General features: G+C 50.0%; 1 protein-coding gene across 1 annotated transcript in view; it reads right to left on the bottom strand.

Annotated features, from left to right (window-relative positions):
• NRG2 (neuregulin 2) overlaps window positions 1-13638 on the bottom strand; it is a 158870-nt gene that overhangs the window by 24543 nt on the left and 120689 nt on the right. The window contains exon 5 of the mRNA XM_030957411.1: window positions 5587-5707. Within this exon, the coding sequence (XP_030813271.1) occupies window positions 5587-5707 (121 nt within the window). The remainder of the gene's footprint in view (window positions 1-5586; window positions 5708-13638) is intronic.

Below are 13638 nucleotides of genomic sequence, written 5' to 3'. Positions count from 1 at the left end.
TTGGGTTCAGGATGAATTGCAGTGAGATATTTACATGGTAACAAAAATGCAGAAAGATGATCAGTCAAATAAAGCATCTCAAAAAGCATAAACCAAAATAGTTTGGATGACTCATTTTTATGATGTTTGCTGGGCACTTATTGCTGAAAATTGAGGAACTTCTACATTTTGCCCCATATCAGGGCAGGGCACTAATTATTGTTAATTATTATTTGGTACTTTTGTCTTCCTGCTGGAAGAAAAACTTTTTCTGTCCAGCTGTTGCTCTAAATCTTGCAAGGGTAGGCACATTTCCTTTGCACCCCCAGATCTTAATTAAAATATGCCAAATTCAGTAGCTGTCATAAAGCAACCTATGCTACAGAAAAATGTGAATGAGCAGGTGCTTCAAAATGACACAATAAAGACAAGCTGTAGCAGAAGGACACAATGCACTGAAGTAAGCAAATGGGAAAAAAAAATATGTTTCAAGCACGTTGCTTTTTTGTGGGAAGGGCTGAAAAAGAAGACAGTTCTGTCATTGTCCCCTGACCAGTCCCAGATGATCAGGCTCTGGAGAGCCACAAAAGGCTGGACTCCACCAAATCACTGATGGGAAGAAGAGAAAGCAACCAGAATAAACACAAAGGCCTTCTCCAGAGCAGCTAATCAAGGCATGTTTGCTGCGGAGTGGAGTCCAAAGCTCAGGGACACCCACTGCTGGCTCAGTGTGGGCAGGATCTGCTGCCCTCAGCGAGCCTTTGCTGCTGCAGGATCAGCTCCCACACTCTGAGGGGCCTCGGGGGCTGATGCAGCCACAGTGCACTGAGCTGGAGGCACAGAGGGGCCACTTGAACCCGAGGAGGTACCTGATCTCATCACCCAAGATAAACAGCATGCAAAACCCAAGGAACGAGTCCTGGCTGGTTCGGGGGATTTGGAACAGGATGTGGAGATTTTCACCCTGGGTTCTCCATTTCCAGGGACATTGCAACACCTCCCCACTGTTCACACACCCCTGGCACAGTGACGTCCCTGTGGCTGTGCAATGACCAAATGCCACTGGGAGGGTGGAACAGCTCCAGATGCCACAGGGCAGCTGAGCAAACAGTGCTGCCAGGGGCACCACGGCCATGCAGCATCCCTGTGACAGTCACACCTTTGGATGGTGCTCTGGGAAAGCACAGGGGAGCTGGCAGCCTGGCCAAGACTTCAGAATGATCTTTCTCTTTCCTGGGAAAATCTGCAGGAAACAATATGCTTGGAGATGTGATTTTGAAAATTGGTCACTTGGATTCATCAATTAATTTTAAAACGATCTGATCTTGTCTCCTTTTGCTTTGTTTTGTTTTTTATTCTCTCCTTGACTTTCAGTTTTTGCCTGAGGTGGTCCAGGCCTCTGGCCTGCCTCCCCCATGTAAGGCAGAGCTGTCACCCCAAACCCAGGCTGTTTATCTGTCACATTTGCAAATCATCCAGCCTGATTCTTGTGAGCACAACTGGTCCAACATGATGCTGTTTCATAATACTCTTTAAGTCTTCTGATCCCACACAAGATCCTGGCCCAGAGCTGATCACTTTGATCCCACTGACCACACAGAAGAGATGTGAAGAGCATTTCAGTGGGCAGAGAAGGCTCTGCAGTGATGAGACCTGACTTGATTGCTTTGTTTGGCTGGGAAGACCCCAACTGTACCTCATGTGTGCCAAGACCTAACTGGGGAAAAGATAATTTCTGCTCTTTGGATAGCCCAGCCCTGTGGGGCAGCCAGCAATAAAAGGCTAGAGAAGCCTCCAAGTGCTCTGAGTTGTGCCAACACTCCCCAGGATGGAGGCAGATCCAAGAGCAGAGGCTGCCACTCATCCCAGCACTCTGTGTGACTGGGCACACCAAGCCAGGCTCCACTGCTGTGTGCCCCAGCCCAGCTCAAGGCCTTGTGTGCATCCCTGTGTGCTCTGCTCAGACCTGTCCCTGCCCTGGAGTCAGCTCCTCAGGCCTCTCTGAGCAAAAGGATCTGGAGAAGCCTTGAGAAATTCTTCCTGTCCAAGATCCTGGAGCTTTTTAACTTACAAGGGATGCTGAGTGAGTTCTGTCTGTGTGTGGCTCTGTCATTTCCCAGGTTTATGCAGAAAATTTGCAGAATATTTGAGGCAGGTCCCACTTCTCCCATTTGACTTCCAGGTGGTCTGTTTGCAGAGTCAGGATAGCAGCACAGATCACTTTATGTTCAGATTTCCTTTGATACCAGAATGTGCAGAATTTACTTCAAATTAAGGATAAAATTATGGAAGAACACAATCCAGAAAGACACAATTTCTGGAACAATCCAAGTCCATTCTGGGCTCTTCCTCAGTGAAGAAAATGCTTTATCCAAGGTCTGTCTGAAGCATATTAAAAAGGGAGGGAGGAAGTGGGATTACAAGCAAATACTTTGTTCCTGAGGATTTAAAAGACCAGGAGGAACACGTTTCTGGGAAGCCTGTTATAAAATAATAATAAAAAGCCAGCTGCCAATTTAGGCAATATTTGTTGCAAATCGAGCATGAACCACATCAGGAGAAGAAATTATTGGAGAACTCATCTGCTGGTTTTGGTCCAGACTGCCAGGGGGAAGATCTTCAGGAAGGATTTCCTGTGCTTCTGGGCACCTGAGAGAATGGAACCCACTCCAAGAAGCTGATGGCAGGATGGTGGCAGGCAGTGAACAAGAACACTCCAAAACTCTGGTAGCTGGCATTGGAAAGGCTGGGAACATCACCTGGGTGCTGGGGTGGGGGATAGAACCCCCTGAGCATTCAGTGAGGGAGGGCTGGAAGGTGGCACAGGGGCCAGATGATGCCCCCAAGGCTCTGGACACGTGCTCTGCTCCTGGCTGGAGCTGTTCATGTGGCTTTTGCTGGTCTCCAAAGCATTTGAAGACGTTGTGAGCAGAACCTGCTGATCTCTTCCATGCTCCTGGCTCCGAGGCACAGTCAGGCTGGAGGGCCAAGGCTGCTGTTGCAGAGATCAGAAATGGACTTGGAAACCTGTGTCTTTGCCTCCTCTCCCTCCTCCTGCATCTTTCACAAACCACAGCAGCAGATCTCCTGCCTTGGTGCAACAAGGGAGCCATGGAATGTCTCAGCTCTTTGTTTGCAGGAAAAAGGTGAAGTCTGTTTATTCATCAGCATCTTCCCCAAAAATCACTCCAAAATCATTTGGAGAGCCATTTTATGGGAAACATTTTTCAGTTCAAATGCTTCTGCATTCCTCAATAGCAATTATCCTCTAGAATCCAGAAACTCTAAAATTACACCACTTCAAAAGCCAGGTTTTCTTATCTTCAGTCAGAGATTTAATGATAAAAACACCCAAGGAGAATGAGCATCCAGGGATCTCCCCAAGAGTAAGATCAGAAGTGACTGTGCTGTGTGGAAGGCATTGGGTCCCTGGGTTTCTGTGAACATGGAGCCTTGTTTTTCTGTTTTTTCTTGTTTTCCACCTTTCCTGGCAGATGAGCAGTGACAGTGCAGACCTCCCAGCCCCTCCTCCTGGGTAACCCCTTCCTGCCCTTCCACACATGCCTGCTCAGTTCCCATCTGGTTTTAGCAATTGGTACCTTGGAACTCATCAGGAAAGGATATCATTTTACCATCTGCAAAGTGAGGAATTCAGGCTTTCAAATGATATGAAATAATTAGGTCTGTTTGGTGTGGCACATAAAATCTTAATGGGATCCATCACTGAGTGTTCCCTCTGTTCATCATCTGTCAGAGCAGCCTGCTTGGAAGGTAGGCTGGAATTGCTTTGGTTAAAACAGTCGAGCTGCTGAAGACATTTGACAAGTACCACAGTATTCTTCATTAGGAAAAAGTGATTCTTATGCATGGTAGGGGTTCAGGTAACTCTTGTTGTAATTAGAAATTGATCCCATTTGAACTTGATCTGCATTTCGGTTCTTCCCAAAAGAAATAGCCTTGAAATCTGTGCCTCTGCCATGGCCACATTGCTTGCAGATATTGATTCATACATTCCTCCACACTTCAAGGGTTCAGCCCTTCCCAGAATGGAAAGATTGGAATTTCTGGGGCTTCCTGGGCTGCAGCTACCCCAGAATGGTGGCTGTGACTTTAACCACCACATGGGGCTTTAACCATCCCTGTGCTGTGACTTTAACCATCCCATGGGGCTTCCCCCCTGTTTCCTGTGGGGAGCACTGACCAGAGGAGCCCACGGTGCCACCAAGGAGCCAATGGCAGTGACAACTACACCAAAGCACAGGGGGAACAGGGGCTGCTCCCACTCCCTGCACACATGGGGAATGTGGGAGCCACAGCTTCTGGTTTCTGTCCTGCCCAGCTCTCTTTGTGTCTAAGGGTGAGTCTGGGAGGACTGGGAGCTGCTCCTTCCACCCCAGCTGCACTGGAAAGCCAGAGCACAGGAGATCAGCAGGATACATTTCCCCATGGCCTCTTCTGCTGCTCCCTGCTTCTGGTTCTGGTTCCCAGAACCAAAGGAGTTCTGGGACGAGGGAGGAGCTGTGCTCAGTGTTATCCAGCCCTTTCAGGCTTTCCAGGGGGCACGAGGGTTGTGTTCAGTGCAGCCTCCAAGGCCTGAGGTACCTGATGAGCATCACATCCTGCAGTGCTGCTGGGCTGACATCCACAGGTGTAAATACCTTTGGCTGTGTCTCCACTGAGAGGTCTCTGGGCTCCAAAGGGAGAAAATTGTCAGCTCTGGGCTTCTCTGAGCTGGGCAGTGATGCCTGAGCCACCAGGGGAGCTCAGAAGAGGATTCCATCTGCTCAGGGAGTGCACACCCAGGGCACCACGTCCTGCTCACTGTGCAGGAGCCCAGGGGCAGGGACAGGCGAGCTCTGGGTACCTGCACCTCCAGCACTGGCAGTCAGACTGCACAGCTTGTCCACAGGCACTGCTAGGCTTGGGGGTGAGGTGTGAGATGCCATTGGGCTGTCTGGCTCTGAACCAGGGGTGAAAAAGTCTCACATCCCATTCCACATCCCTCAGGCTGTGCAGCCCCACTTCAAACCCTTCCAAGCTCATTTTAAGGATAACTTAGGGCACATCTCTAGTTTTTCTTGCAGGTTTGAAGGGGGAAACAAACATCCCACACAGTGGCCACAAAGCTGCACAGAGAGGGGAACAGCTGGGGGTTAACCCTGGGCCCATGAGACACAGGAGAGGTCGGGGCAGGTCTCAGTGAGGGACGCCCCAGTCATGGGGAAGGAGGAGGCTGTGCCCCCAAAAATCTCCCTGATTGGAGAACAGGACGTGTCAGCTCAGGGAGAGCAAAAGGGACCCAAATCTCCTTGAAGCTGCAGAGGAGAAAGGGGAGAAAGGGAAAAGAAACAGCCAGGACAAACATATTCTTAGAGGGAGAAAAGCCAGGAAAAGTGAACAGTGACACGCACACAAAAAAGGAAAATACAAATCCTTGTCCCCCCACTGCACCCCTGCCCCTCTAGTGCCCCTTTCTGAACCTGCACAGCTCAAACTGCAATTGCCAGGAGAATTTCAGAGCTCCCCCCCAGCCTGGCAGTTGCACAAAGGTCTCCTCTCCCTCAGCCAAGAAATTTCCATATTGACACAAGAACTCCACTCACTTACTTGCACGACAGCTGATTAATGCCCTCGATGTAGTAGCACACCCCTCCATTGACACAATAGGACTTGGCTGTTTCGTTGCATTTTCTGGCATGCCCAGACCAGGAGGAGAGAGTTGTGGTTACTGCAGGGGAAAACAAAAACACACACAAAAAGGAGATATTGTTATTTCCTTTGTTTGGCAATTCTGCTTCCTCAGATGATTTTCTACGAGTTCATTTGCCAAAGTAAAAACCCCAGAGCTACAAACCTCAGCCTGTGCCTGCAGACACACCTTCAGGTCCTGGGGCTGCAACTTGACCCTTCCTTTCCCAGCAAAAGGGGCCAAGTGAGTGAGGAGTTGAAGACTCATCTTCCTCCAAGCAGCCAGCATGTGGTACAAGATCATTTTTTTGGCAAGCTGTAGGGAAGTGCCCCTTTCCCACTGTCCTTGGCCCTCCCTCATGCTGGGAATGCTGAGCCAGCAGGCAAGCAGGGGTCAGGAAGGAGAGGGGCTGCAGAGACCCAGTGATGTGCTGCTGAGGCCTGAGCACCTCAGGACACTAGAGCCAGACCCAGAGGTGCTGCAGGGGACTTTGCATCGCTCCACACCTCTGCCAGTTGAGTTTCCAGAGCCAGGAGCAGGTCTGGCACCAGCAAGAACAGCTCCATGAACAGGGCTCCATCCCTGCCCTCTCCTGAGCATTTCTCTGTCCTGCCACAACTGGGCTGCACCAACTGCCCCAGCAAAGTGCAGCAGGAGAAGCCAGCCAGCCCCAGTTCGTGCTGAGGCAGGCAGCCAACATGACTCCAGTTTCCCAGGCGCTTTTCCAAATCTAAACTTCTTTCTAGAGAAAACCTTTACAAAAGGTTTCTACAGAAAACCTGTCCTGTAAGTGACAAGAAAACCTGCAGAATTTCACTGCAATTCCTGTCTTTGAGAGACTCTGATAAACTTACAGAGTCTCCAAAGGTAAAACAAAGGCTGTCGGGAAGGAAAAAATCAGTTGTTAGAGCACTGATACAGATTACAGGAGGTGAGCAGCTTTGGGGAATGCAGACCCATCTTCACATAAGTCTAAGAAGTGCTGGGCACTAAAAAGCATGGATTTGTTACAACTGAATAATTAACCTCCTTAAAAATAGTCCCCTTTCCTGGGCTACCCACCTTGCTCAGACCCTACCATAGCTACACCTCCAGCAGTGGCTACTGCCTGCTTTGCAGCACCTTTTATGCTGTAGCCAAAGCTTCTGAGGAGATATTCTCTTCCATCCTGTTTTCCAAAGCAAGAACGAGTCTCCTGGAGAGGTCTGTGACACCATCACTGAGACTGCATCCTCACTGACACAGGACTTGAGGAAGAAAGCTTGGACCAGAGCCAGGCAGAGCCACAGGAGGAGCAGCAGGACAAGCCATGGCCTGTGCCAGAGGGAGCCAGGGCTGCTCCCTATTCCTTGGGCAGCCCCTGTGCCCATCCCACTCTGCAGGGGCTGCAGCACACACACCAGAGCCAAGGGCTGCATTCCCAGCTCCTGCTGGGAACATCTGGGCTCTCCCAGGCAAGGAGGGCTCCCAGCACCTTGTGAAGCCTCTCACATGTGGGTGATGCTTGGCACTCGAGTCTGTTCTGTCTCGCACACGCCTGGGACTCTCTGCAGGGTCTGTGGTGTCCAGAGGAGATTCCCTCTGGGCTGTGCCCACCTGGAGCACCCACACTGCCACCTGAGCACGGCCCAGCTCCCTGCTCTGTCCCATGTGCTGTCCCAGCCATTGTCTGCCATTCCCATAAGGAAGTGCATGCCTCCCACTGGCTGACAGGCCAGAGCTATTTCCATGCTTTGCCTTGAATAACCATTGCCTCTGGCTCTGTCTTTTCACAGTTATCCAGGGCACAGCAAGCTGTCCCAAAGTGCTCTGCTAACGAGACATGGAAAACACTCCAGCAGAGACCCAGAGTGCTCACAGCCCTGGGACAGCAGCTGCTCCCTGAGGGCACGGCCAGCAGCCAGCTGGGAGCCAAATGTGGACAGCAGGGTGCACACACTGGGGTGTTGGAGCAGAGGATGGTTTGACCAAGCCTCCAGTGAAACCCTTTCAAAAATCTGAATCCCACACTTCTGCAGGAAATTCAGCACTCCCTTCCAGTTAAGATTAATGGTAACTAAAAGCCAAAGCCATTATGAGTCTGTGTAATTTATCTGAGGAATGCAGACTCATTATACAGACAAGACTTTATAATTTATACCTTTACAAGATAGTAGCACATTTCTGCTCAGGAGAGGAGAGCTGTGGGTCTCTGATAAGTGTGGGTCTCTGCAAGTGAACCTTTGGATCAGGGAGCACTGAAACTCCAACCAAAGAGCTGGTGCAAATTGAAAGGCACATGGATGAAAAACAAGCACAGGCTGCAGGGAGCTGTCACCCCTGCAACCATCAAACACACCACTTGGTAGCAAGCAAAACGATCCATCTGGCAAAGTCTCACATCATAAACCCTACAGGGAATGATTTTGGAGCAAGCCTTCCCACAGCAAGAGAGGGGCAGAGAAGGAGAATTGAAAACAGAGCCCAGAAACCTCCCCATAGGAAACACTCCAGATAAGAAGATACCCAACCCACCAAGAAAGGTGGATGGGGAGATGCAGTGCTGTGTGATGTGATACAGGAGGATCACAGTGCTCATCAGCCAGAGATTGCATGGGATCTCCATCCCATAGAAACAGTTTTGTCCCTTTTAAACAGGTAAAAAAGATCCTGACATGACTGAGGCTTGGGCATCTTGGGCACCTCTAGGGGAGGGCTGTCAGTAGAGCTGTGCCTGTCAGGAAAACACATGGGTGATCACCTCTACTAGAAGCATCTTTCTAATGTCATTATCCTTTCAACCCCGTTTCCTGCAAGTACCTTGCCTTTTATCACAAAGAAGTACAAAGTGTTTTAAAACTGAGCCAGGGAATCACCTCACTCCAGTCCATTTGTTAGCACAGAGATGTGGCAAAGGCCACAGAGAGAGGCAGCTCCCTGTTGAGAAGAGAGCATCAGGAAATGAGGCCATTCCAGACTGTAACACTGCTCAAGCCAAAGCCCAGTCTTGGCCCCAGCAGTGGCAAAGCTTAATAAAGAAGATCAGTGATAATTTTCCTGAGCCCGTGCAGCTCAGAGACAACCCAAGGCAGCCTCAGTGTTGTCACATTTAGTGGCCTTTGCTGGATACTTCCACCAACAAGTTTAGTTGCTGTTTGAATAAATCTAATCTTGTAGCACCCACAATATTTGTGACAAGAGCTCCAGTGCTATGCACACAGTGTGTAAAGCCACATCTCCATTTTGATTCTTTCAACCTGCCCTTTCCTGGCTCTTGTATTAGAAAAAACTACTCTTTATCCCCACTTGTTTCCCCTGTGCTACCTGTGGCATCACAGGCACAGCCAGCATCTCCCTCCCTAGCTGGGAAGCAATGATCTCTATTTATTCTTTTTTGGGTCATCCCTGGTTCTGCTTTTCTCTTTGGAAATAGTGAGACCATACTGCACACACGATATTTATGGGATATTTATTCCAGTCACAGGAATTCCTAATGGGTTTTTTTTTGAGGTTTGATGCACTGAATACAGATCTGTCTCTCTCATAACCCTTAAATCTCACTGCTGTGTGGTAACACACATTCCAGAGCCTTCCAAGGTGCCTGATCACCCTGGGTGCTGCTGCAGCTGGGATTTCACATTCATGAGAGCAGCTATTCAGGGAGCAAGGATGGACAGACCTGCCAAGCTCCATGGGAGGACAAAGGGAAGCAAATGTCTCACTTAGAAAATAGTAACTGTGCCTGGGCTGAAGCATGGCCCTTGGACACCACGTGGCTGCAGATCACACACGAGCACCTCAGAGCACGAGGCCAAGGGAGATTTCAGTGGGTTTCCAGCACACTGGTGGGATCATTCCAGATTCACAAGTTACTTTGTTTAGCTCTATTCCCCATCAGCCTGGACCAACACTTTAACAACTGCATGCCTGGTGCAGAGTCATCTGGGATGTTGGACCTTGGTGCAGTGAACCTCACACACAGTTTATTTACAGCTCTGTACTAAACACTGTGCCTGGTGATCCACAGGCACAATTACTTCCCACAGCTATTTCACATTAACTGCTGTACAACAGCAGGCAGATTTTACCCCCCATTGGCTGGTGTGGCAGAGTAAATCCTTCATTCAGCCTCCAACACAACTCCATCTATCCCAAATGACTCAGAAAGTTGTGAAATTGCTGAGATGAGTGGAGAGCTGAATAAGCAAGGGAGCAGTTTTGGGTGGTAGCAGGGTGGAACAGGACTCATGAAGGCAGTGGGACGTGATGAGGGGGCTGTGTAGTGACACTAATCACGAACCAAGAACCTCCCCAGGTACTTCAACAAATTAAAACAGAAAACCACGAGCGTGCATGAGGCAAGCAAGTGGTGACATTCCCTTCTGACCAGGGGGAATAAGCAAGGTGCCCCTGAGATCCACAGTGGCAAACTGGTCAGAAAGCCCCTGCAGGGTGGGAGAAGGGCTGGAGCAGCTCAGCCATCAGCAGGTCAGACCTCCAGCTGGTCTTCAGCCCAGGACTGAGAACAAAGCAGGAGGGAGGGAGGAGGTGAGGACAAAGAAGAGAAAGGAATAATGAGGTGAAGAAAAGAGGTGAGGACAGGGAAGAGAGGGCTGGCTCTTGATGATGTGTTTGTGAATGATCTGCAGCCACATTTTATTGTTGCTGCCCCAGCCAGTGAGGACAGAGCAGCATAAACACATGGGAGATTCAGAGCACTGGAGTCATTCACAGAGTCTATTTTCCACCACATGCCTCAGTTATTCTGGACTATCATCAATGACAGAGCAGCAGAGAAGAGAGCCAGGGGCAGTGACTGTGCCAGGTGGACTTCCCTTCACAGAGCCCATCTACGCAGAAAGGCCATTAATGATTGTGCAGGGATTCTTACACAATTCCTGCCGTGCACGTCATTTCACCTTTGCAGGCAGCCCACCAGCCTGTTCCCAGAAGCCTGGTGAAACACTCCCCCTGCAAAGAGTTAATTAATGCAGCTTGGACTATAAATTATAGTTAATTTTTCACGAGCCACAGCTACTGTCGAGGAGAGCAGGGAGACAGCGATGGTTTCGCCGCTCCTTTTCTTCTTTATAAATAACTTTGGCTGGTGGGTTCATAGAGTACAGACACTTTATTCTCTCAATATTTAGACATTCAGTTAGACAGATGAACTCAGCTGGTTGGGGAGTGTATACAGATTGCCTGCTCTGTATATGCCTCATGTACTTACTGATAAAACACAGAATGGCTGAGGTTCCTCTCAACAGAGTTCATCCAACTGCTTGTTAGAAGAACATGGATGAGAAGGTGTCTGGCCAAGATATTCCTCGGTTGTAGGGATGTAATCCTCATGTGAGCCACACTAAATCCATGATTTACACTGATTAATACATGGAGGGGCTGGTGATCCTCACCATTCCCTCTGTGGCAGATTTCTGTGTGTCTGATATGACACCTCCTCATGCAATAAACCTAAACAGAGCCTGGATGCTCCCCTCTGTTATCTGTACATAAAATCAGAAGGGCCTGTGCACACTGGGGTTTGCCTGACAGCAGACTGGGGACTCTGGAGCTCATAAAAATTCTGTTCCTGTGTGTTTATTCATTTGGAAATGACCAAATATTTACCCCCGCATTTTATTGAAATAGATCCTGCTGGAATCATGTTTCCAGTTCCCGAGGGGATCATTAGGATCAATAGCTGCACACTAGGAGCTCATCCCAAGATACAAATGCCAGACTGCAAGGCACTCATCTTGGAGCATCAGATGCTGCTGATCAAAACAGCACAGGTTGCATTCCCCACCTCTCCCATCTGCCCTGTTCAGGGGTTTCACTAAGAAACAAGTTTAAAGGTTTCTGAGCACCCAGGGGCTGCCTGTTTCCATGGGACAGGCAGTTATTGCAGGGGCAAAGTCCTGTGTTATTGTCAAGCTTCAGGCTGCTCCTCTGGAATGATCTCTGCAGCTTTATGAGGGAGCCCTTCCTATGCTCCTCTCTACCACAGGGCTCTGAAAATGCACATGACAGCAGTGCAGCATTTCATTTCCCCAAATCCCCAGCATCAATTGTAATAGCAGCAACATGATACTTCAATGAGGGGATTTGTTCAGCAACCTAAAAATCCTTCCACAGAGCCAATGCCAGCGTGAAAGCTTCGCAGGCAGGGCAGCTGAAGCCCAAGAAGTGAAGCAACACACCAGGATCCCAGGATGGAGCCAGAAGAGCAGATCCCCTGGTCCAGAGCCCAGTTCTGAGGGCTGGACTCAGCCTCAGTGCTCCCAGGGGACATCAGCTCCCACCCCACACGCCATCCTGCCCCTCTTTGCCTTTAGAGCCTTTACACCACATCTCGAGTGGCAGCTGCGTGACTACTTTAAAAAATACACAGTGTGCAAAATGAGCAGTGAGCAGGATCTGGCAGCTGCCAGGCACCACAGAGCTCTCTGCAGAGAGGCAGTGAGATCTCCACACTCACCTCAAGGCTCCGTGCCTGCGTGCGTGCAGGTTCCGCTCAATTACAGCCCCACCTCCAGCAACCAGGCTGAAATTATCCCAGCAAAGACCACACCAGCACTTATTTTTAGTCTAATACTGAGAACTGCTCTGTTCACATGGCCAGACTTGTGTCTGCCCTGCCCGTGCTCTGGGCTGGCAGGACACCCTTTACCTCCAAGCCCAGAGCTCTGTGCCCACACCTGGGGGCTCCAGGAGAGCTCAGTGGCCTCAGCCTGGAGGGGCCAGGGACTGCCCAGCTGGGATTTCACATTCATGAGAGCAGCTATTCAGGGAGCAAGGATGGACAGACCTGCCAAGCTCCATGGGAGGACAAAGGGAAGCAAAATGTCTCACCTAGAAAATAGTAACTGTGCCTGGGCTGAAGCATGGCCCTTGGACACCACGTGGCTGCAGATCACACACGAGCACCTCAGAGCACGAGGCCAAGGGAGATTTCAGTGGGTTTCCAGCACACTGGTGGGATCATTCCAGATTCACAAGTTACTTTGTGTTTAGCACTATTCCCCATCAGCCTGGGCCACTGCAAATACTTGAATAACTGCATCCCTGGTCCAGAGTCATCTGGGATGTTGGACCTTGGTGCAGTGAACCTCACACACAGTTTATTTACAGCTGTGCAGGTAAAGAGCAGCTCAGCCATCAGCAGGTCCCACCTCCAGCTGGTCTTCAGTCCCAGGACTGAGAACAAAGCAGGAGAGAGGGAGGAGGTGAGGACAAAGAGGAAAAGGGAATAAGGAGGTGAGGAAAAGAGGGGAGTAAGACCAGCAAGGTCACAGGCAGGTCTGCCATGGTCACCCAGGCCAGACTGGATTTGAGAGCAGGTTTGGGGGGTTGGTTGAACCATAACCACGTGGCACACGTTCCTGTGGGGTGTGGAACTCACAAAGCACAGCACAGCCACTGCAATCATGCAAGTCCATCAGGCCAAGCTCACCTGGCAAAGTGAGGAGAACATTTCCAACACCCAGCCACGCTGGGCAGCAGGGAAGGGATTAAACTGGAGGGGATTGCCTCAATGGCTCTACACCAATGAGGCTACAAACAGCCCAATGGCATCACTAGGATGACAGCTATGAAATCTGTGGACCCAAACTGCTGTGTGGAGAGTTGGACTTAATTGGAGACAAAAGAACTGTTTCAGCTACCCTTCCCACAGGGGTCTCTAGAGGGACTCTAGGGAGGGCTTATGATCCCCAGCAGATGAAATAAAGGCCCCAAAACTAAACCCAGAGAGCCCAGCTTTCATTCAGGTGCTTCATATCACCCTCCCCAATCCTCTTGCTCCCAGCACAGCTCAGCACTGCCTGTTCTGCTCTTTCTCCTGTTTCCCCTTCTCCTGTGACCCTGAGCCTCTCTCTGCTGCAGAGCACCCTCAGCCAGGGGCACTGACAGCCCACAGAGGCTGATAAAGCTCTCAGCAGGCACTCACCCAGCTCCAGAGTGAGCAGGGAGCAGAGCAGAGTCCAGGGGAG

Source organism: Camarhynchus parvulus, chromosome 13 (assembly GCF_901933205.1).
Source record: "Camarhynchus parvulus chromosome 13, STF_HiC, whole genome shotgun sequence".
NCBI classification, from domain to species: domain Eukaryota; kingdom Metazoa; phylum Chordata; class Aves; order Passeriformes; family Thraupidae; genus Camarhynchus; species Camarhynchus parvulus.
This window is presented reverse-complemented; position numbering and strand designations above follow the sequence as displayed.